This window comes from Chlamydotis macqueenii, chromosome Z, assembly GCF_036417535.1.
Source record: "Chlamydotis macqueenii isolate bChlMac1 chromosome Z, bChlMac1.mat, whole genome shotgun sequence".
In the NCBI taxonomy this organism is placed as follows: Eukaryota; Metazoa; Chordata; class Aves; order Otidiformes; family Otididae; genus Chlamydotis; species Chlamydotis macqueenii.
Genome location: NC_141593.1, coordinates 44,168,215 through 44,191,100, shown reverse-complemented (window position 1 = coordinate 44,191,100; position 22,886 = coordinate 44,168,215). Strand labels below are relative to the sequence as shown.

General features: G+C 38.9%; 1 protein-coding gene across 1 annotated transcript in view; it reads right to left on the bottom strand.

Moving 5' to 3' along the window:
* Nucleotides 1-22,886, bottom strand: part of LRRC2 (leucine rich repeat containing 2) — a 75,121-nt gene that overhangs the window by 1,970 nt on the left and 50,265 nt on the right. Inside the window, exons 6-8 of the mRNA XM_086771260.1 lie at nucleotides 5,424-5,569; nucleotides 3,098-3,253; nucleotides 1,164-1,300 (exon numbers count right to left, since the gene is read on the bottom strand). Of these exons, the coding sequence (XP_086627386.1) occupies nucleotides 1,164-1,300; nucleotides 3,098-3,253; nucleotides 5,424-5,569 (439 nt within the window). The remainder of the gene's footprint in view (nucleotides 1-1,163; nucleotides 1,301-3,097; nucleotides 3,254-5,423; nucleotides 5,570-22,886) is intronic.

Here is a 22,886-nt window from a genome sequence, read left to right as displayed (position 1 = left end):
GAAGGCAGAAAAATGTATCGCTGAGCTGCTTAGCCCCAAAGGAGTATAAAGCTGGCCTGTGCTTGACAGGGCCAAATGCAGACTTCAGGCAGCTTTCAGTCATTACCTCAGACTGCACATTTCACAACTATATAAATACAACTCCATCACTACATATTTCATTAGTATCTCTAAAGACAAATTATGATCTCAGTTTTTGTTCCATCTTCCCTCCATTTTAAACACTGTCACTACCATTATCAGAATCTGGCAATTTTGTAGCAGACATTAGGAGCAGCTGGCTCGAATACTCAAGCATGCATCTTTCAAACATTAAGGAACAAAGAGTCCAGTATCAGAACATGGAAAGTATTCTGCAGCCACATCCTATGGCCTCTCTTTACATTTCTTTCGCACCAGATCTTGTAGGATCACTATACAGACCACTTACATGAAATGCAAGGAATGTAAAAATATCTTAAGATTCATTCCACAAAAAAAAAAAATTGTTTCTACACACAAACTCTCAAAGAGATTTAAATAGACCTTGTAGGGTATTTTGGCTCACAGTAAATTTTCCCTCTGTTTCCTAACACACTTCACTAAACAAGACTCAAGAGATTGACAGTTGCTTAATTACGGTAAATATAAGACAGCAAAATAAAATCATATGCCAATGTTCAGATACTGTGCAATCAAAACAAAACCAGTGATTTTACCACAACAGTTTTACAGTGGTTGGACAATTAGTACATTGATACAGATACACTGTTAAAGAATGTTCTATCATTATAAAAAATATTTCAAATATATACTGTATTTCTTTTTGAGGAGGAGAAGCACTTCTGCAGGAATTAAAAATCACTAATGCTAATCCCAAGAGAGGTAAGTAAATCTGGAAAATTAGGATAATTATTGCATACACTATCATTCAATTAAGAATTTATCTATGTACAAACACACTATTAATTTTGTATACATTTGTTCAAGATCAAGTGTTTTAGTTAGGGTCTAAACTTTTAAAAAACACATTCAACATTTTCACTTTTAGTCTTTATATTATACCATAACAGACAAGTATAGTTTAAGCGTATATTGTTTGTACTATTAAAAATTAATATTTCCAATATATGTCCGCATTTACATTCAAGATAGCAGGAAGTTTACTGCAAATTAACACTTACCCCTTTCCTTTAGGTCTTCAATGTATGCTTTCATAAACTCTTTCTCAAATTGCTCCCTTTCACGCTCACTTTCTACAATTTCTTCAGTGTCTTCACATACAATAGTTTCAACTGGGCTGTCCTTGAGACTTACGAATCTAGAGAGAGATTAACACAAGGATATAGGCAACAGGCTTCCGAAAATGACTGCCCAACATGAATGACATTTTAGAAGTTGTTACTACAGTCAGAAGGGGAAATGTAAAGAACATTTGCTCATTTTTTGCATTATAGCATTGTTAGCATACATCTATTATTAGAAACAAAGATTTCAAATGGCACCCTCTCTATACTCCACTTTCCATATAAAAATTATCAGATTTATCTCTTTCTTTTTGTCTATCTACATAAATCATTCTTTGCTATAACAGGTATATTTCTTTATTATGGAAATTCTGACAGACTGCACTGCAATTTCACATTTGTTAATGAACAGTATGAACTTCATCCTAACAACGTTGCCTAGCTATCTGGAATTTTGCCAGTATCACTTTGCTGACAATATGTTTCTCCATTTTTTAGTTCTCTTTTACAATGCATGACTGGGCATGCATTATGTCATATTTGCAAATTTCCTAAGGCTACACATTGCAGGTGAAAAATTAGATGGTTACATAAACAACTTGCATAATGTGCAAATTAAGTGCACAGTATTCTGAAAATCTCTGATGATATTATCACTCCAAGAACAAAAAAAAAAAAAAATTCTTGCTTTTAAAAGAACAAATGTTCCAACAAATCATACAGCTTTTAAAAATCTCATGAATTGCTATGAGTCTGTGGTCGGTTGACTTTGGCTTGCCAGGTGCCCACCAAGCAGCTTTCTCACGCCCCCTCTTCAGCAGGACAGGGGGAGGACATAAGATGAAAAACTCATAGGCTGAGATAAAGACAGCTTAATGAAGAAAAGTGCAAGCCATGTGCAGAAGCAAAGCAAAGTAACAAAAATATTCTCTACTCCTTATCAAGAGGTGATGCCAGGCCACTCTGTGGGAAGCAGGGACTCAGCACATATAGCGGTTGCTTTGGGAGGCAAACATCTTGATAACAAATGACCCACTTCTCCTTTCTTTTAGCTTGAGCATGACATCATATGGTCTGGAATATCCCTTTGATCAGTTTGAGTCCACTGTCCCGGCTGTGTCCCCTCCCAACCTCTTGCTCATGCACAGCCTACTCGCCTTTGTGAGGGAGGGTTGGAGAGACAGCCTTGATGCTGTGAGAGCACTGCTCAACAGTAGTAAAAAACCTTGGTGTGGTATCTGCACCATTCTAGCTACAAACAGAAAGCCCAGCACTATAAGGGCTGCTAATTGGGAAAGTTAACTCCATCCCAGCCGGACCCAGTATGGAGTCTCAAGTGGTTTCATAATCAAAGACCTGAACATTGCCTGCAGAAATGCAAGATCATTGTAATTGCAGACTAAAAGGCCTTTTAGTTTTATCCTGCGTGCAGCAATAAGGTGCTGTTTCACACCAAAGAATATATGAACTAGTAAACTCATGTGACACTATTTAGCCTTGTAACTAGTCATGCCTCCCACTCAGAGCAGCATACTTGTGACAGCAGTGAGGTAACATCTAACTGCCAGACTACTGGTCCCACTCTGGGGCACGGCTTTGCAACTCTGGAATTAGAGCTGCTATGACCAAATCTACAGAGGAATAGCAGTTTGTGCATACAGATGCACAATGTGGGGAACTGATAGATGAAAACGAGAACACTCTGGCTCCTCTGCAATTTCCAGTCTCTAGAGTGGCTCCTTAAGAGCTCTGATATAAAATGCATCAGAATTGACCAACAGGTATGGTAGAAACTGATGCCTGGAGAAGTATTTCTCCTGGGTGCATCTACCTTTACTTCTTAAGAACTCACTCCTTTCACTTTTACTTACTTTAAACCTGTGGTTGACTCACAGACTGCTGTGGGTACCTCAACCAAGTCATCACCACTGACAACTAGCAAACTGAGCTTTGGCATATTGACCAGAGCTCGTGGAAGATAAGTCAACTTGTTTTTCTGTAGGAGAAGCGTCTGCAGTTGATCTAACCTATAAAAACGTAAAAGATAAAGATAACTTAAAATATTTATTTCAACCAGGAGCATCTATCCAAAAACAGCAGTACAGACTTAATCTTGTGTAAAAGAAGAACAATTACATGCACCATATTTGGCTTCTCAAAAATTACTCATACCACACCTTAACAAATTGACATCAACTTTAATGGAAATTTCCAGTCATGGTTCAACATTATAGATATTAATAGCATACCTCTGACAAGCACTCAGAAGCATGCCAAAGATAAAAGGTTACAAAAATTACTGTGCTTTTATACAGGAGATGTTGACAGAATACGATACAAAGCCCCACCATGTGTATTGCGGAACTAAGGAAAAATATGGGTCACCAGCTCACACCTTTCCCATATGCTTCTATGAATTAGATATGTTTGTGCTAGGCAGTATATTTCCATCTATTGTTTTTCACTAGTAATTAGTACTGTGGGGAGCAAGAGAAAGACCAGCTCCTGGTCATACGGCTCTTGCAAGTTGTCCCATTGAAATCAATTTAATGACAATGTTTTGTGGAGGAAGGCATTGGATTTCTCTTGCTTTATTTCCCCTAGCTTTTCCTAATACAACAGTAATTGGTGGCTGAGTATTTATTCCTTGTAGTAGGTAGAAGACAAAAAGTACAGCCAAGTTTGTCTCATTTGACCGGAAGGGTCCATTCCTAAAACACTGTTGCAGGCAATTGCTTGTCAGGCCCACATGGTTGGTTTGAATTCAGAAAAAGATATTAAGTAAGGCTTCAGTTTACTGCCAAGTCATCTTTTTTAATCACAGACTTCATGGTAGTTCACTGAGGTTCTTCGAGGCTGCAGGCATTGAAATCATTAGTCTGAATAACAGTATCAGTATACTGGGGGAGCGCAGTGGGTGGATATCCTGACATTTTCTAGTCTAGAATGCACGTGAGCCCAGGAGATCTCAAAATTCAAAACCCAAAGTCAAACAGACAAAATCTTATTTTGTGGTGTCTGATTACAATGCTTTAGCTTCAAGGCTGGCAACACGGTACAAAATGGAGAAGATGAAATGTAGAAAAGGAATATTTTGGAGACAGAGAAATATATATAGGTTACAGGTAAAAAATGGCCCTTAAGTTGTGCGAATATACTTCCATAAAATAAAAATATCATCTCAGAAGCTCTTTGAAGTTAATCAAAGCTCTGCTCAGATCCCCTGGAAAAAAAAAAACAGCAAGTTTATACTGTTGTGGCTAGCGCATGTAAATTACTAATAGAAATTAAGACTTTGGCCCTGCTGTTAGACATATCTGTGATTACACAATGTCCCAGAAAACTATTTTTGCCCAGCAACAAAGGTCTTGTGAAAGTTAAAGCTCAATGAACTTCCTGTAAAGTTTCTTCTGCCTCAGGGTCCTCTATTCCCAGATCAATAAACTATCCATACTTTTTAAAATTAACTTTAGCTAATCTGTGTTTTAGTTTACTTATGGCTATGTAAAGTTTTGTAAACCAAGTTACAAGAGGACCTCAGAGGAAACAAATAGGCCTAGGGATAAGAAAAGTGTTTTCTCAGACTAGTAACTCCCATTGAAGGGATCAGCATGATTTTTTTAAAACTAATTCCAGTAGGTCTCTACATTGAGAGAGGGAGTATAGGTGTGCACATGCATATATACTTCAGAGTACGAAGGGAACATTGTTAGTGTTTTTTTTAATCTTACCAATATTTTTCTGCTTTACTGCTAAAGTTTATCAGATTCTTTCAGTAACTTAAATACGCTTCCCTCCACTCTATCCACCCTCCAGTGAGATACTGCTGCCACCTCCATATGGTGAATCCCCTCTACTGGAACTAGGACTTAGTACATCCCACGAACTTCCCAAATAACAATACCTGGATATAATGATGAATTATCATGAATGCAGAAAAAAAAAAATGTTAACTGAACAGCAGAGGCACTGATTGTGCAATTTGCCATCAGTGAGCTAGAAAATGTAGTTTCTGTTCTCGGACCTAGTCCATTGATGATAATAATGGCAAAGTTTACATGCAAAACTATCTGATGCATTTCCAAATGTGTTTTTTTTTCATATGAATTTTCATTAATGGTGTCCCTTGGAAGCTTGCTGCTTTCTAGATTTGCTTTATTGTTCACAAGTCTGTCAATGAACTAAAACATAAACTACCTGTCTATGTCTTCTGGGAGATCTGTCAGGTTGTTGCTGCTAATATCCAACCACTGCAAATTAGACATCCGGAGTACACAAATTGGAATAGAATGGAACTTGTTTGCTGACACGTCCACAACTGTGACTTGTTTCAGGTTACTTAGCTAGAAAGAAGTGATACTTTATTTTAGTTACACTTTGCAAATACAAGAAGACATTTCACTAATTGAACATTTTTACTCCTATCAAAGCACTTAGAAAAATAAGAATTGCATTATTTTTTACTCAACTTTTTGCCAATCTTATCTCTTAGTCATCATTTTATAGGAAAAAGGATTTCAGAAATAACCAGCTCCCAAACTATTAATCACCTTTCTAACACTGTCATAGTATTGAATGAACTTTTCATTCTAAAAAAAAATGCAGTTTCAGATGACACCAAGGCTGGAACAAGACAACTGCTTCGTTCCTTCCTAGGTTACATACAAACTAAAGTCTAAAGTGACAAACCACAGTTTTCATAATTAACAGATGACAGATTACCATTCTCAAAACCAGATATTTTATAACTCACATCAAAAATACATAGATTTACTTTGCTATAACTCAGTTACGCACTGAGAGTAAATTGCTATAAGACTCTTAGAAAACAAAACTGTCAATTTAAGCCAACAGAAAATTTGACCCAATACTTTTCAAAGATCTTTAAAAATATATCTTCGATACTGCAAACTAAATATATAATAAGGTGCACTGGAGCTTTTTATTTGAATATTTTTCAAAGGAATTACATTTTTAAGTAATAAACTTTTAGTGCAATGAAAGTTAACTACAAACGTAAAATACACCTGTTAAAGAAATAAATATGTTAAATAAAGCTCTCTGTGTACTGAATCAATTATTCACACCACCGGTGTTCATAAAACAATACATCTAGCTAAAGTGAACGTCAAAGGAGTATCAACATTAATCAAAAAAAAAGAACTTTAGAATGGAAATTATGTCTTTGAGCTTCTAATGATATGTCACAATCACAATCTAGCTCTATAGATCCTGATACAGAAGACAAAGTAGTAAAAAAATGTCATTGGTCTTTGCCTGAAGGTTTCTTAGAATGTAGAAAATAAGTAGGAACCAAAAATCCCCAAATCTAATATGCTTTCCACTTCCAAAGTGAGTAAAAAGCAAGCAACAGCATAAATTACAAAAAAAAAAAAGAAACAAATAAAATATATTCTTGATCCTTGAGAATTATTTTTTTATTTTTATTTATTAGGAATCAACTCCGATTTTTTTATATTTTATGACCATAATCCTTCTTACTGCAATACTGCCAGACTTTCTTCTTCATTTAACCCTTGCCATGTAAATTGCCTACATTCACAACTTGGTGCTGTATCAGAGGCAGTTAGTTTGGGATTTTTTGGCTGTGGTTTTTTTTTGTTTGTGGAGCATGAGGTTTTTGGTTTGTTTTTTCTAGATTTAACCTCATATTGCTGCCAGACGTTAAAATTTGGAGAAATCTTTTCAGTGAGATTTACTGAAGTTATTGTATTACAAATGACTACACAATTAAGTTTACCTTTCAGAAATATAATAGAGGTTCAGAGTTTCTCAAGTCAAAGATATAATTTCAAAATCTGCTCACCACTCCATTGAAACTGCATTGGTGAGGCATTACCATGGAAATGTCTTGCTCCTGATTCAGAACAGACAAGCACACATTTTATTCTCACAGTTCTCACTTTCAAACCATTTTGTCATTTTGAAGACTGACTGCTAGCAATGAACACTCACTCCTATACTGTAAATAATTTTTCCAGATACTAATCTTTTTTTCCAACAAAACATAACATCCCTTTGAAGAGGAAAGTGGACTGACTCTTCTAGATTGTAGAAATGAGAGAACAGAGAAAATAATTGGCACCAGCTTTATGCTGCATTTACTTTGTGGCTTCCAGTGGCAATTCCAAATCCCAAGCAAATATTTCAAGTTCTCTGCACTTAAAAAAAAAATCGTTAAAACTGCTGATATGTTTCTTTCAAAAAACTCTCCTCAAAAGGAATTTAGCAGGCACAGAATTAAAACTATGTCTCACAGGCTGCTTAAATGTCACCCAAAATGTTCTCAAACCATCCCCAAAGAAGAAAAGTCACAGTGTGTAAGCATCAAGTGGCAGGTTATTTTAAAATAAACATCGCTGTTCACCCAGGTTCCTAAACACTTTGCTTTCACGTGCAGTCACCTGTCATGCTGAAACAACTTCGTAACATTAACACTAGGTGGTAAAATGATAGTTCTTCAACAGCAGTAACTAGTTTTACATGTTTTCTTGAAAGTGCTTTATTACATTAAATATAAAAAGTAATTTTAATAAAGCAGTATGTTTTTTTAATAAACAGAGCTGCTTCTGACATTTTTCATATAGTGTTGAAAATAGATCATTTTAATACCTAATTAGATTAAAACCTACATTTTTCAGGAGTTTGTACTCTCGTAAAAATATACCAAAAATATATAAGGTCATGGACTGTCTTGATGTGAAGTTGGGCTCAGCATACCACGAAATATATGAAGCCATAATTGTATCGTGTAAGCTGCAAGCCCTCAGTACTTGTTCTTTTAGGGTAATATTTAACAAAATCTATTCATTTTCTATAGCATGTTTAAACCTAATGGAGTTTTTATTTAATCTGTCTCTGATATGTTACTAACAAATACCTGTAATATACAACACATTGGAAATTATGGCAGTTATATTTTCTAAAGAAAACACTGTGTATTTTATTTCTTATTGAAGGACTGATGGATTTTTGTACCTTTTATAACATTTCATTTTCCAACAAGCATGGCTTATCATTTTTATGTTATAATTTATTTTTGCTTCATATTGATTTTTGTAATTTTCCTCTATTACATGACTTTGGATTGATCAGCATATAGGCTTTATATAAGTTCCATTTTAAAAAATAGCTGTATTTGATAGTCTAGCTACTTGGACCCACTTATTGTGGTCCTTATGTTTAATCACTGTTGTCATTTTTATTTTACAAACTGCCTCATTTTGCAAATGCATTATCTTAATAATTTCGTTCATAGAAGTAATCCAGATAATATTGTAGAACTCCACTGCTTCTCTTTCCTTCTGATAATTAAACCTTCAATTGAAAGCAAAGGACACTATGTTTTGGGCTGAACAAGTTATTTGATTAATGGATGTGGTTTTATTCCTGTTCTGCGTAATGCCATGAAAGGGATTTACTGATAAGGTTGCATGCAAGTTTATCATGACTTGCCTTCTGCTTAGCACCAGCAAATGAAAAAGTGTAAAGTCACGTCAAGCCTTACAACAAAAATACTGTATTTTTCAATTACATTGCAAATATTCTGCCACAGAAACAGCATCCCATTAAAGTCAATGTATGACAATAAATACAAAGGATTAACAGAGAAATATCTATCAATGCATTACAAAAATGCTTTTCCCCAGAAATTTCAGACTCAATGAATTCAAGGAAGTTTTGTACCACATTAGTAGGACCAGAGAATCACATATGTTGTCTCCCAAAACGCATAGATTGGCACTCATCATCTCATTAGCTTGCTGAAAGCCGTACAGTATATATCACAAAGGAGCACCCTAGGTGCAAACTGCACTGTTGCCCACAGGTATCTCATGTATTTAAACCAAATCCCCAACTTTTCTTTCACAAAACTGGAACTGCAACCTCTTCTATAATCTCATTGACATTCCTAGAGAAAAGTAACAATTAAAGAAGCAGTGTACAAGCACCTTTAGAGGCAGAAGATATCTTTCATGAAGATATCTTCTTCAAGCTGTGTGGTGCCGTCAACAAGCTGGAAGAGAGGGATGCTATTCAGGGGACCTTGACAGGCTGGAGAGGTGGGCCCGTGCCAACCTCATGAAGTTCAACCAGGCCAACTACAAGGTCCTGCACCTGGGTTGTGGCAATCCCAGGCACAAATACAGGCTGGGCGGAGAACGGATTGAGAGCAGCCCTGAGGAGAAGAACTTGGGAGTGCCGGTGGACGAGAAGCTCAACATGAGCCCGCAATGCGTCCTTGCAGCCCAGGACAGCATAGCCAGCAGGTCGAGGGAGGTGATTCTCCCCCTCTACTCTGCTCTGGTGAGACCCCACCAGGAGTACTGCATACAGCTCTGGAGCCCCCAACACAAGAAGGACATGGACCAGTTGGAGAAGGTCCAGAGGAGGGCCATGAAGATGATAATAGGGCTGGAGCACCTCTCTTATGAGGACAGGCTGAGAGAGTTGGGGCTGTTCAGCCTGGAGAAGAGGAGGCTCCGGGGAGACCTTATAGTGGTCTTCCAGTACGTCAAGGAGGCCTACAAGAAAGGTGGGGAGAGACTGTTCAGTAGGGCCTGTTGTGATAGGACACAGGGTAATGGTTTTAAAATAGAGGGAGGTAGATTTAGATTAGATATTAGGAAAAAAATTTTTACAATGCGAGTTGTAGAGCACTGGAACAGGTTGCCCAAAGAGATGGTGGATGCCCCTTCCCTGGAAACTTTCAAGGCCAGGCTGGATGAGGCTCTGAGCAACCTGATGTGGTCGGGGATGTCCCTGGTCCTGGCAGGAGGGTTGGACTAGATGACCTTTGAAGGTCCCTTCCAACTCTAATCATTCTATGATTCTACAATTCTGTACTGGTATATTTATAGTCCAGTCCACCCTCGGACTTCCAAACTGGACTCTTAAACTTGAGAAGGCAAAGATATTTAATAGTCAACCCCACTCATTAGTAACAGGGTACTCATTCACATATTTTGTGACAAAACCCTCTGAAGCATAAAAATGCATGACTGCAAACAGCACTTCATTTGCTGGTAACATGATAAGCAAATTCCAATAAATGTAATATAAAGCAAATAAAGCAAGTCTTCATCCAAATGGCATTATTCTGATTTTACAATTCTAAAATCCTAAATCTTTTGCAGATTTAATCCACAGACAGACACTGTTATTCTGATGCGAAATTGTTTGTTTGAAAGTTTAATATTATCCCATTTCATCTTTGCATCACTACCATTGAAACATCTAACGTTTAAAGTCCAATAGAGTAATTACAGCTATGATAATCTAAGCATAAAAAGTTCATAGAAAGGGACTTTGGTTTTTATTAGAGCAGGTTTTTATGTACATAAACCTTTAATTAGGTCTGCAAAGAATGAGAAAGCTGGCTGCATGTGCAATGCTTACAAAAATATCAGATATTGATTATTGACAGGTGGTTGAAGAATCACATAGCAGTAAGAGCAGGACTATCTTCACACAGTTAAAAGCTCTAAAAATGTGGATCATGTGTTTCAATGTAAGTAGAGGAGTTGTTCCAAGCCAATAGATGACTTATGTGCAAAGTCATTTTTTTTTTCATTTCTGCTCCAAGATGCAACAGCAATTGCAGAGATACTATTCAAATGGTGCTGTCTGAGTTATGATTTAAACATATACAACAATTCTGTTTTGTCATGTTGATAGACTTTAGCATTTAAATTTACTCTTCTGATTTTAAAAACTGAGTATGTTCCTTCAAGCTCATTCTGAAACTCAGAGTAATTCACTATTTGCCAAAGTCAGGCAAGGGGAAAACATCCAAAAGAGAAGGAAATTTTATTCTGTAGCAACACAAAAAGGATATTATAAACAAAGTTTACAGCAAAAACAAAGAGTTAAAACACAGTGGTTGATGGTTTTGTTTTACATTAATAAAATAGTAACCATTCACTTAAAAGGAAAAAAGATATCAAGGATATTTGAAGAGATATCAGTAGAAGAGAACCAAGTAACAGCATAATATTCACAGAAGTGAAATAAATAATAAAGATAATGTAAGAAAAATATTCAAGTGAAACTATGATTGTGGTTCTATGGCTCTAACCTATTACAGTAGCACCATTTTGATGACTGGTGATGAAATTTTTTCACCATATTTTTTTCACCGTATTGGTGCTGGGCAATAACAACAGCTTTCTACACCAGATTGAAGACATATAGGCTGATAAACGTGGAAACAAGACTTTCACAGCATGTCAGCTTATAAGTGTAAGTGGAAGGCAGAATATTAAGAGGAAAAAGACATTCTGACTTCAGCAGTGAAGGTAAGAAGGTTTGTGATCTGTGAGCTGCCTCCTACAATACCAGCAATAAACACCTCCATGTTCTTTTGCTTTACAAACAGAAATGGTACAACTTTTTCTTGCCTTGGCACAGAGCAACTCCACTAAAACGCACAAGATTCTTGCCTACTGTGGAGCTGGACACCAGCATAGTTTGACAAATACCACTAACTGGCTACCAAGCAGGAGAACTCTGCAACTTGGAACTGGATTTATCTGTTCTTGAAGCAGGAGTTTCATAACGAAAATCCCCAAATTCAGGAAAATCACAATGGTGATAAGTCTGTTTTGCACCCTGTGACATATCTGATCTGGAATTAGACCTTATCTAATTGCATAAACTGTTGCAAAATGTCTGTCATCAAAATTATTTTTCTTTTAATGCCACAGACTGCATGTGCATGACACTGATAGTACAGAAACCTACAATTGAGAACATTGTCAACAATTGAACATGACAGTTCACAGCTTTGTGGCTTCCTAGGATTATAGCAAGATTCTTTCCTTTCTCGTAGTGCTGTTAGATACATGTGGGGTTTTTTATATACTTTATTTGAGGTGGTGACAAAGCTAACAGGAAAAATTTTGAGTTAATCTCTTCCCAAAGCATTCTTTTGTTTTTATATAATAACTATTTCTAGGAGGCTTTATGTCTTGCTCTGATACAAACATGCGAAAACGGGAAACATAGCTAATACAAATAAAATACTCAAACATGGGAGACATCTTTTTCTGACCTGGACAAGAAAGCTGAGGAATGGCACACATGTTGTATGCACAGGGTTTTTTTGCACAAATAGACATTTGTCTACTTTCTAGGAACTTGTTGGTGCAATTAAGAGCATGAGGCTATGACTTCTTTCAGTTTTTAGTGCTTCATTGCTATTTTGCTCTATTCATCCAGCCTGTGTCCGAGTAACCTGTGTGTGTCCAAGTAATTTAAGGTATTAAATTATTATTGTTCTTACTAAGTGGCTGCAAATAAAAGTATAACCAAATAATTATTCATATAATTACTTATGAAATCTTGTGATGAAGCTGGGCTTTCAAGACTTATTTAACAACCTGATCTAGTTGAAGATGTCCCTGCTCCTTGCAGGGAGATTGGACTAGATGACCTTTAAAGGTCCTTCCAACCCTAACTATTCTATGATTCTCTGAGGAAGAATTCCCCTGATGTGGAATTTACAGAGAACTGGCACAGGCACTGGATACATTGCAGCCCTCCAGTAAAACCACCCAGGCACATGATCTTTGGTACCGACCCACAGAAGAGAACATAGCAAGCCTACAAATCTCATTTACTTTTTACTAGAAATTCTTTAAAGTTTCTTTTCTTTCTTTCTCTTTTTTTTTTCCTTATACACTAATGAAGCACTTGTTAAAATTGTCTTTAAAAAAAAAAAAATTGACTGCATAGAAAATGTTGGGCCAGGTCCCCAGTGTAGCCAAGAGGCTTCTATATTTCAGGCAGACTTCTAGGTCTATATTACATTAGCAGCAATCCCATCAACTCAGAGTCCCTCAGGAAGAGGTAGGCACAAACACAACTGAAGGCTTGGTTCGTAATGCTCCTTGCATTGCTAAATGTTGTCCCTTGTCTCTTAAACAATAAGGAAAAGATGTCTAATAAAATAGTTACCTGGTCTGTCCCAGTATAGTTACTCAGCAGATAAATTGTGTAGAATCAGGTTTCGTGATACTGAAACAGTACAAGCTCAGAAACATTTTACACTTTTTCTTCTCTGTCCTATATCAAAATAAGCAGATTCCAAACAAGTGTTTTACTACCCAGTCCCTTTCAGTTTGTGTCGAAGCAACTTACCTTTACTTGGCAACACGTTGCTGCTGGAGACATATATTCCCACAGTAAGTTTTTAATAATAAACAACAAAACACTTCTGCATATTTGTGTATATCATATGCAATGCTAGATAATATTTTCTATGAACTTGACATTTTACAAGTACTTTTGTAACTCTTTGAGCATAAAAAGCCTTGAATGTAAGAAGGAAAACTGTGACTACTGAAAAAATACTTAGAAGGAATAACATTTATTATTAACAGCATGCATCTAAAACTGTCAAGATTTTCACAACTGCAAATAAAATCTAATATGGAGAAGTACAAGCTAATACAAGAACAGTGAACTACACACATTTCTTAAACTGACTGAAACCTAGGAAAAGATGGAAAGATGAATATGTAACTGTATATAACTCAGTGAAAGTCTTGTGTTCAACATGCACTAGTGGTCAAAAAAGTAAATAAATAGTTAGATATATATGTAATGTGATATACAATAATTAACCTCCAAATTACTTGCCACTAAATAAAACAAATGTACACCTACATACAAAACACCATAGCTATTGTCAGTTTTTCTCAAGGAAAAATACAACAGTAGATGGGATTCAGAGATGAGCAACAGTCATTAACAGAATGGAAAGACTTCATTATTTTTGTTAATTTTTTTTTTGTTTTGCAGCCATTCTGAAAGACCTAAATCCAGACTAGGAAAGACTGTAAAGATTAGAAGAGTTGAGCAAGAAACAGTAAATTTCTGATGCATTCTTCCTTCACAATGCAAGAGTAACATAATCAAAAAGCATTGACCTTCCCAATAAAATGGAACTTCTATACAATTAGGCTATAGGATTTGCAACATGTTGTTCAGTTTAACAACTTAGCAGAATTCAGAGGAAGCTGACATTTACAGAAATAATGAAAACTTCTGTTTCTATGTTACAGCTCAAACAAGCACAATTCAGAACTTTTCAACCTCAGAATATGGCATAAACACATCACTGATGTTCTAGTAGAATAATACTGAACACTTCGTATTCGATTTGCTTTTTGAGATTTCAAAAAGCTAACTGTTAAAAGTTGAATTATTTGGAAACCAGATCTGCAAGTTAGCAGTGTATTACAATACTAGCATCATTATTACCAGAGCATGTAGAACTGCAAATAAAGCTCTGTGGTGCTATGCTGTGAAAACACATATTGAGAGATCTCTACTGGACAGTTTTAGTGTCATTAATATCTATGACAAGCAAATGGAAGAAAGCAAACAGAAACACAGTGGTAAGAAGTCACTTACCAAAGTCAAAAAATACCTCAGAGAAAGTATAACACAGGTTTCCTGACTCCTAGTCTTGAGATACTAAGGACCATTTTAGGTATATATTACCAAAAGTCTCAGGCACCAATCAAGACTTTCTTTTATTATGGTTATGAATTTAGTGAAGACTTAAGATGCCCTGTATTTTTTATAACCTACTCATTTCTTTGCTTTTTTTAAAAAAAAAAAAAATGTACTCCAATATTCTACAATTCTGAAGGGTCATATTAGGTCCTCGAGTCCAGTCAAGCTTTTCATTGCCTCTAACTAGCATTTCAAAGAGCATTTTGTATTAGTAACCTGAAGACTTGGAGTCAGCTTCTGAGAATGAAAATTATTTCAACTATATTAAAAGCTGCTAGAGGCAGCCTGGCCTCTTCCCAGCCATGGATGGAGTGTATTCAAAGCGAAACCAAAAAAAAAAAAAAAAACACCACCAACAACAAAAAAATTCCAAACACTAGCAAAAAGCAGAAAAGAAGAGCAGTGAGTCATGAAATGGTGATGCTCATGTGTGATCCTGGCACGTGTCTTCTAATTCATTGCAGCCCCTCTGCCACCACGAGCACACTGGTCAGACATAACTTTTAACTACGCAGCTCTGTATTTCAAGAGGAGACAGAATAGCAGCCTCAAGACTGAAGAGCAGCCAGCGTACGCCACCTGACGAAGTTGAAGCTAGGAGTCATAGCTCTCAGCAGCAGTCTAGTGGTGCATACTCTCCCTCACCATATAGCCATCTAATCATGTAATATATAACCAGATACAGTCAGGAGCAGTTCTGTCACACATTCTTCACATAAACTTACATACGGGTGAACATTGGCCACATACAACCAGAATCAGTACTGCCCATGTAAACTGATTCATGGAGTCTGAAGTTTTGGGTTAGGGAATTTGGCAGCCCAGGATTAGCAGTATCACCTCAGATTAGTCCAGAAAGTAATTGGCTGATGTGGCTGATGTGGCTAGAGTAACGCAAGTGATGGGGAAATAAATAATACATAAGTCAATTAAAAATAAATAGGAAGGAAAAAATCACCAGGATCAATTTTGCAAAGTAAAAAGATAAGGGAGGTCTGGGAAATTCTATTCCTGCAAAGCTGTGTTTGCACCATAAAGCACAAAGGTACATTAATCTTACCATAACATTTGTAACTTGTGTTTTTATTGTTCATGAAACTACCCATCTCCTTCTAAACTCCATCACTAATAACCAGCTCTATGACAAGCCACAATAGTGAATTAGATGGATAGTTTAAACAGCAGGTGAAGAGACGCCTCTTTTTTTAGATTTGTTGTGAGTTTTCCAGTCATTAATTTCTTAACCTGAAACTCATTGTGCTTTGTACTTCACTTCAGAAGCATGGCAGAGGCCCAGGTTTGTGAGATCATATCTCTTCAATAAGAAAAGCAGTAACCACTGGGCCATATCCTCCATTGAATTTCCTTGTGTCTTCAGCATCACTTCCACCTCACGTTTGGTCTAATTCTACACTGTTTTGCCCACTAGTAGAGCAGAGATCTTACCTGACCGAGGTCTATATGAGACAAAAAAAAATAGGATACCTCTGCTTTCAATCAAAAGGGATGGCTCTTTTATTTATGCGTTTTCCATTGAGCAATAATGACAAATAAAAATCACAGTCAGCCTTACCAAGTGTAGTTTAGACCTGTGAAAAGTTGATCAATCATGTAGCTACCGATAATTATTTAACAACTGATAGAAATGTTTTCAGTAAGAAATAAAATGCAATAATTTCAGTTAGACTCTTGTTCTGGTTTTATTTATTGAGGGAGGAGGCTACAGTGGTAGCCGCTAATTTTCAAAGCTTCTTCTGTAAGAAGCTTCTAGAAGTAGTTTCCCCTTTGTCCAGTAGACTCAGCCGGGCCTAGGCCTAACCCGCTGCTGGCCAGGGCTGAGCCAATTGGTGACAGAATGTTCCCTGATAACACCTCTGTGATAATGTATTTAAGAAGGGGAAAACCAGAAAAAAAAAAAAAAGGGAGAAGGTGTGAAGACATTGAGTGAGGGCAAAGAGGGGGAGATGCAAGCCTTGTGGGCCTTGAGGCCTTCACCCTCTGGCCTCCTGCCGGGCGGCCGTCTGGGCCCAACTCAGCCCAGCCCAGCTGCAAGAAGTGGAGAGGAGATAAGATGTGAATGAGATGTGAAGAGAACCTGAGAGGCGTTTGCCTGAGCCAATTGTGAAGAATTTTTCTTGTGAGAGGAACAGCTGCAGACGCCAAGGTCAGTGAAGAAGGAGGGGCAGGAGTAATGCTGCTCCTGGCTGAGATTCCCGTGCAGCGCATGGTGATGGCCATGGTGAGGCAGGCTGTACCCCTGCAGCCCATGGAGGAGCAGGGATCCACCTTCAGCCCCTGGAGGACCCCACGCCAGGGCAGGCGGATGCCTGAAGGAGGCTGTAGCCCGTGGAGGATCCACTGGGGCAGCTATTCTGGAGGGACTGCACCCCGTGGAAGAAATGACCCGTGCCAGAGCAGTTCACAAAGGACTGTGGCCCATGGGAGGGACCCGACACTGGAGCAGGGGAGGAATGTGAGGAGGCCTTGCCCTGACGAGAAAGGAGCAGTGTAAAACAACATGTGATGAACTGACCATAACTCCCATTCCTTCTTCCTCTCTGTGCTGCTCAGGGAGGCAAGGTAGTAGAGATACTGTTAAGCCCAGGAAGAGGGAGAGGGAGAGGGGAGGTTATCTTAGACTCATAGAATCATAGAATGGTTAGGGTCGGAAGGGACCTTCAAAGGTCATCTAGTCCAACCCCCCTGCAAGGACTAGGGACATCTCCAACCAGATCAGGTTGCTCAGAGCCTTGTCCAACTGGGCCTTGAACGTTTCCAGGGATGGGGTATCCACTGCCTCTCTGGGCAACCTGTTCCAGTGTTCTACAACCCTCAGTGTAAAAATTTTTTTCCTAATATCTAATCTAAATCTACCTCCCTCTGTTTTAAAACCATTACCCCTTGTCCTATCACAACAGGCCCTACTGAACAGCCTCTCTCCATCCTTCTTGTAGGCTCCCTTGAGGTACTGGAAGACCGCTATCAGGTCTCCCCAGAGCCTCCTCTTCTCCAGGCTGAACAACCCCAACTCTCTCAGCCTGTCCTCATAGGAAAGGTGCTCCAGCCCTCATATCATCCTCATGGCCCTCCTCTGGACCATCTTGTTCTCTTTCTCGTTATCCTGCTTTGATTTTAATAATAAAAAAAGAATAGTTTTCTCCAAGTTGAATCTGTTTTGCCAGTAACGGTAACTTTAAGGATGTCTCCCTGTCCTTATCTCAATCCTCAAGCCTTTTTTCATATATTATGTCTCCCTGTTCTCTTTGAGGGTGGGGGAAGTGAGAGAGAGACTGCATAGTCTTGTCCTGATCTGGGCTAAACTACGACACTCTCCAACTTCATTCTTCTTACAGAATAAGTGCATTTTACCCAATAACAATTAACTTGCTTTTCTCTCTCTTCATTTACAGCTCCCTTCTGACTCTCATCATTCCATGTATGTGGGCACCAGATACATTTTTCTTTAAGTTAAAATGCTCAGATGTGATAGTGCTATGTACTTGTTCTCATCTCTACTTCTATTCAGTTGTTATATAAAATCTGCCTCAGATTATCTCACTAATGAATGGGGGATATACAAGCAGGATTTTGAAAGCCCATTTGGTATTGGACTCAGTAAGATTTTTAACACTTTTCAGAGAAAGAAGAGCAGGAACAGTACGAAATACTTTTTCTTACCACTGAATTCTTTTGCAATTCAATTAATGCTTTTTGTAACAACATAGCTGTGTCACAGCATTCACATTATGCCCCTTTGCTCATTGTTAAGTCTTCCCTTACGTTGTAAACCTACTTCTCTGTCATTCCCTACTATAAAAAAATTTAAGACCGTGAAAGGTGATGTTACTTTTATTGAACTCATGTGAAAGGTAAAGGAAAGGTCACTGGCACCACACCATGGAGGTAGGCATGGGTCAGTTCTCAAATCAAGTGGGTTGTTATTATTAGCTGCTGACTTGCTCTGACAGTGAAGTGGTTTTGAAATGATGCTATATTAATTAGTAGATTTTGGAAGCACAGTGCCAAAAATAGGATCAACTGACACACTTTTCTGTGCCTAACTGCATAATCCTGTCTCCTAACATAGAACCGTGCCCTTCTGTAGCCTCTTATCTATTAAAACATTTATGAGAGCTCCTGCAACAGTAAGGCCTCCATGAGTCTCCTCTGACACCTAACACCTTTGCACCTGCTCTTTTGGGTTTCACACCCCTCCTGCTAATGTTTGATGTTACATCTTATACCATTTCCACAAAGCAGCTGTTGCTTTGCATGGATTGACAGCACTTTGGCCACCTGTATCATAAAGCAACTCGTCATGAGCGTTAAGCAAATTCAAACAGAAAACAAGCACTGAGCGAAGAAGGGCAAGATGAAATCCTGTCTAACAGCAATGCACCCAAGCCAAGCAACTGGAAAAACATTTCTGAGACTGCAAAATGTATGCACAGAAATGCTGGTCCGATTAAAGTCAACTGGACTTGTGCCAGTGATTTAAAAGGAAGAATTTTGCCAGAGATTGTCTTAATGCGTTGGCTTCACAGTACTATGTTAAGCCCTTTAGTACACCACTCCTCTCTGCTTTGTGGTTAGCAGAAACCCACACAAATAAAATTCAGTTTTAACAAATCAAATAAATTACTCTTTTGTAACTTTTCAAAAATGCTACAAATGTAAAGATTTTACAGGTACTTTACAATCCCATTGAATGAGAGAGGAAGGAACTAAGGATGAGTTCCTGTAGTGCCTGAATGAATAGTGAAACTCCTGGGAAATTAATGTCCTGTACGTCCTCTTGAATGTGTTTTTCATCTTATAATTATTACACACACAAAAAAAAATGGCAAGGGAAAGAAACAGGTTTGGAAGTTTGTAGCTTTGAAAAACAGCATGCTGGTAAAACAACACATTTTACGTTTCTATTGAGACTGTTGCATAACCAGGGTATGGCTTTGAGAGGTGTCAGTCATGTATCACAAAGGCAATAAGTTAAGTGGAAATGCCCAGCAGGGAGTTATTTGAAATCTCCCCACACTGGGACAGAGCTTATGCCTCTGCTCTTCCTGCTAAATGTTTTCTTTTGTTGAATAGGACTGATCAGAAAAACAGAACGAGACCAAAAGAGACCAAAAACTTTCCAGCCGTTAAACTTTAGTTTTAAAATACCTTTTGAAATTGCATTTATGTATTAAAAAGTTATTTATGTCTATTCTGGATACTGCTGTGTTTGAAAATTTTAGGAATTAAGTGCTTAATGAATCTCTAATCATATCAGCTTTCTTTTTTTAGGGTCACACATGTTAGCATTCTTGAAAGATGCAAGAGACAACTAATTGTATTTTTCAGGTAAATAAAGCAGATAAACAGCACCAACTATAACTCCTGTAACTCTGGATACCCTTACCAGAGGGGATGCATTACTGGATCCATTGGTCACCAACACAAGTGAGCTAATTGATGGCATCAAGATTGGAGGCAGCTTTGGCTGCAGTGATCATGCACTGATGGAGTTCACAGTCCGGAAAGATATGGGTCAGATGAAGAGTAAAGTCAGGACTCTGAATTTGAAGAAAGCAAACTTCCAGCTGTTAAAAGAGTTAGTCAATAGGACACTGTCATAGTTCAGCCCCGATCGGGACCAGACTACGCAGTCTCTCTCTCACTCCTCCCACCCTCCGAGAGAATAGGGAGAGATAATGTAAGAAAAAAGGCTCGAGGTTTGAGATAAGGACAGGGAGAAAATCATTAAAGTTACCGTTACAGGTAAAACAGACTCGACTTGGGGAAAACTATTCATTTATTACTACAAACAGCAGGATAATGAGACACAGAACAAGATAACCTGCCCCAACCCCTCCCTCTTCCCAAGCTTAACATTATCTCTACTACCTTCCCCCCTGAGCGGCACAAGGAGGAAGAGGGAATGGGGGTTGCAGTCAGTTCATCACACATTGTTTTACACTGCTGCTTCATGGCTGGGGGAAGAACTCCTCACATTCCTCCCCTGCTCCATTGTGGGGTCCCACCCATATGCCACAGTCCTTCGTGAAACTGCTCCGGCACGGGTCATCTCTTCCACGGGGTGCAGTCTCTCCAGAACGGCTGTCCCAGTGGGCCCTCCATGGGGGACCCTGGGAAAATGCCTTCATTGACAAGGGAGCAGAACAGAGCTGGCAGAACTTTAAGGACACTTCCCATAGAGCCCAAGAGCAAGAGACAAGGCAAGAGACTGGCATGGATAAGTCAAGACCTGCCGGTCAGACTGAAGGGTAAGAAGGAAATGCACAGGCAGTGAAAGCAGGAAGAGGTATCCTGGGAAGAGTATAGGGACGCTGGCCAGTTGTGTAGGGATAGGGTCAGGAAGGCCAAGGTATGGCTGGAGCTGAACTTGGCAAAGGATGCAAAGATTAATAAGAAGGGTTTCTACAGGTATGTTCAAACAGAAAAGGAAGGTCAAAGAAAGCGTATCCCTTCTGATGAACATGACTGGCAAAGTCATGGACAAGTAGAAGGTTAAGGTACTCAACAAATTTTTTGTCTTGGTCTTCACTGACAACCTCTATTCTCACACCTCTCGAATGGATGGACCTCAAGGTAGGGATTGGGGGAGCAAAGTCCCTTCCACTACAGGAGAACATCAGGTTCATGACCACCTGTGGAACGTGAACATACATAAGTCTATTGGACCTGACGAGACGCATTCTAAAGTCCTGAGGAAACTGGCTGCTGTAGCTGCCAAGCTACTCTCCATGATATTTGAAAAGTCATGGCAGTCAGGCAAAGTTCCTGGTGACTGGAAAAATTGAAACATTGCACTGATTTTTAAAAAGGGTAGAAAGGAGAACCTTAGGAACTACCGATCCGTCAGCCTCACCTCTGTGCCTGGCAAGATCATGGAACAAAACCTCCTAGAAGCTGTGCTAAGGCACATGGAGAACAGGGAGGTGATTCAAAACAGTCAGTGTGGCTTCATCAAGGGCAAGTCTTGCCTGACCGATCTAGTGGTATTTTGTGGTGGAGTGACTACATCAATGGACAAGAGAAGAGCTATGGATGTCATCTGTCTTGACATGGTCCCCCACAACACCCTTCTCTCTAAGTTGGAGAGCTATGGATTTGACAGATGGACTGTTTGATGAATAAGGAATTGGCTAGATGGTCCCATCCAGAGAGTAGTGGTCAAGGGCTCAATGTCTGGATGAAGACTAGTGACAAGTGGTGTCCCTTAGGGGGCCATATGGGGACCCGTATTTTTTAATATCCTCATCAATGACATATAGACAATGGGATTGAGTGCACCTCCAGCAAATTTGCAGACGATACCAAGCTGAGTGGTGTGATTGACACAGCTGAGGGATGGAATGCCATCCAGAGGGACCTGGACAAGTACAAAAAGTGGGCACACATGAACCTCATGAGGTTCTACAAGGCCACATGCAAGGTCCTGCATCTGGGTCAGGGCAATTCTTGTTGTCAATACAAGCTGGGGACGAAGGGATTGAGAGCGGCCCTACAGAGCAGGACTTAGAGGTACTGGTGGATAAGAAATTGGATATGAACCACCAATGCATACTCGCAGCCCAGAAAGCCAACTGTATCCTGCTCTACATCTAAAGGAGCATGGACAGCAGCATGAGGGAGGTGCTTCTGCCCCTCTACTCCGCTCTGACAAGACCCCACCTGGAGTACTGCATCCAGCTCTGGAGTCCTCAGTACAAGACAGACATGGACCTGTTGCAGCAGGTCCAGAGGAGGGCCACAAAAATGATCAAAGGGACGGAATATCTCTCCTATGAAAACAGGCTGAGAGAGTTGGAGTTTTTCAGCCTGGAGAAGAGAAGGCTCCAGTGGGACCTTATTGCAGCCTTTCAGTGCTTAAAGGAGACTTATAAGAAAGATGGGGACAAACTTCTTAACAGGGCCTGTAAGGATAGGACAAGTGGTAATGGCTTTAAACTGGAAGAGGGTAGATTCAGACTAGATGTAACTAAGAAATTCGTCACAATGAGGGTGGTGGAAGACTGCAAGGGGTTGCCCAGGGAGGTGGTAGATGCCCCATCCCTGGAAACACTTGAGGTCAGGTTGGATGAAGTTGAAGATGTCCCTGGTCCTTGC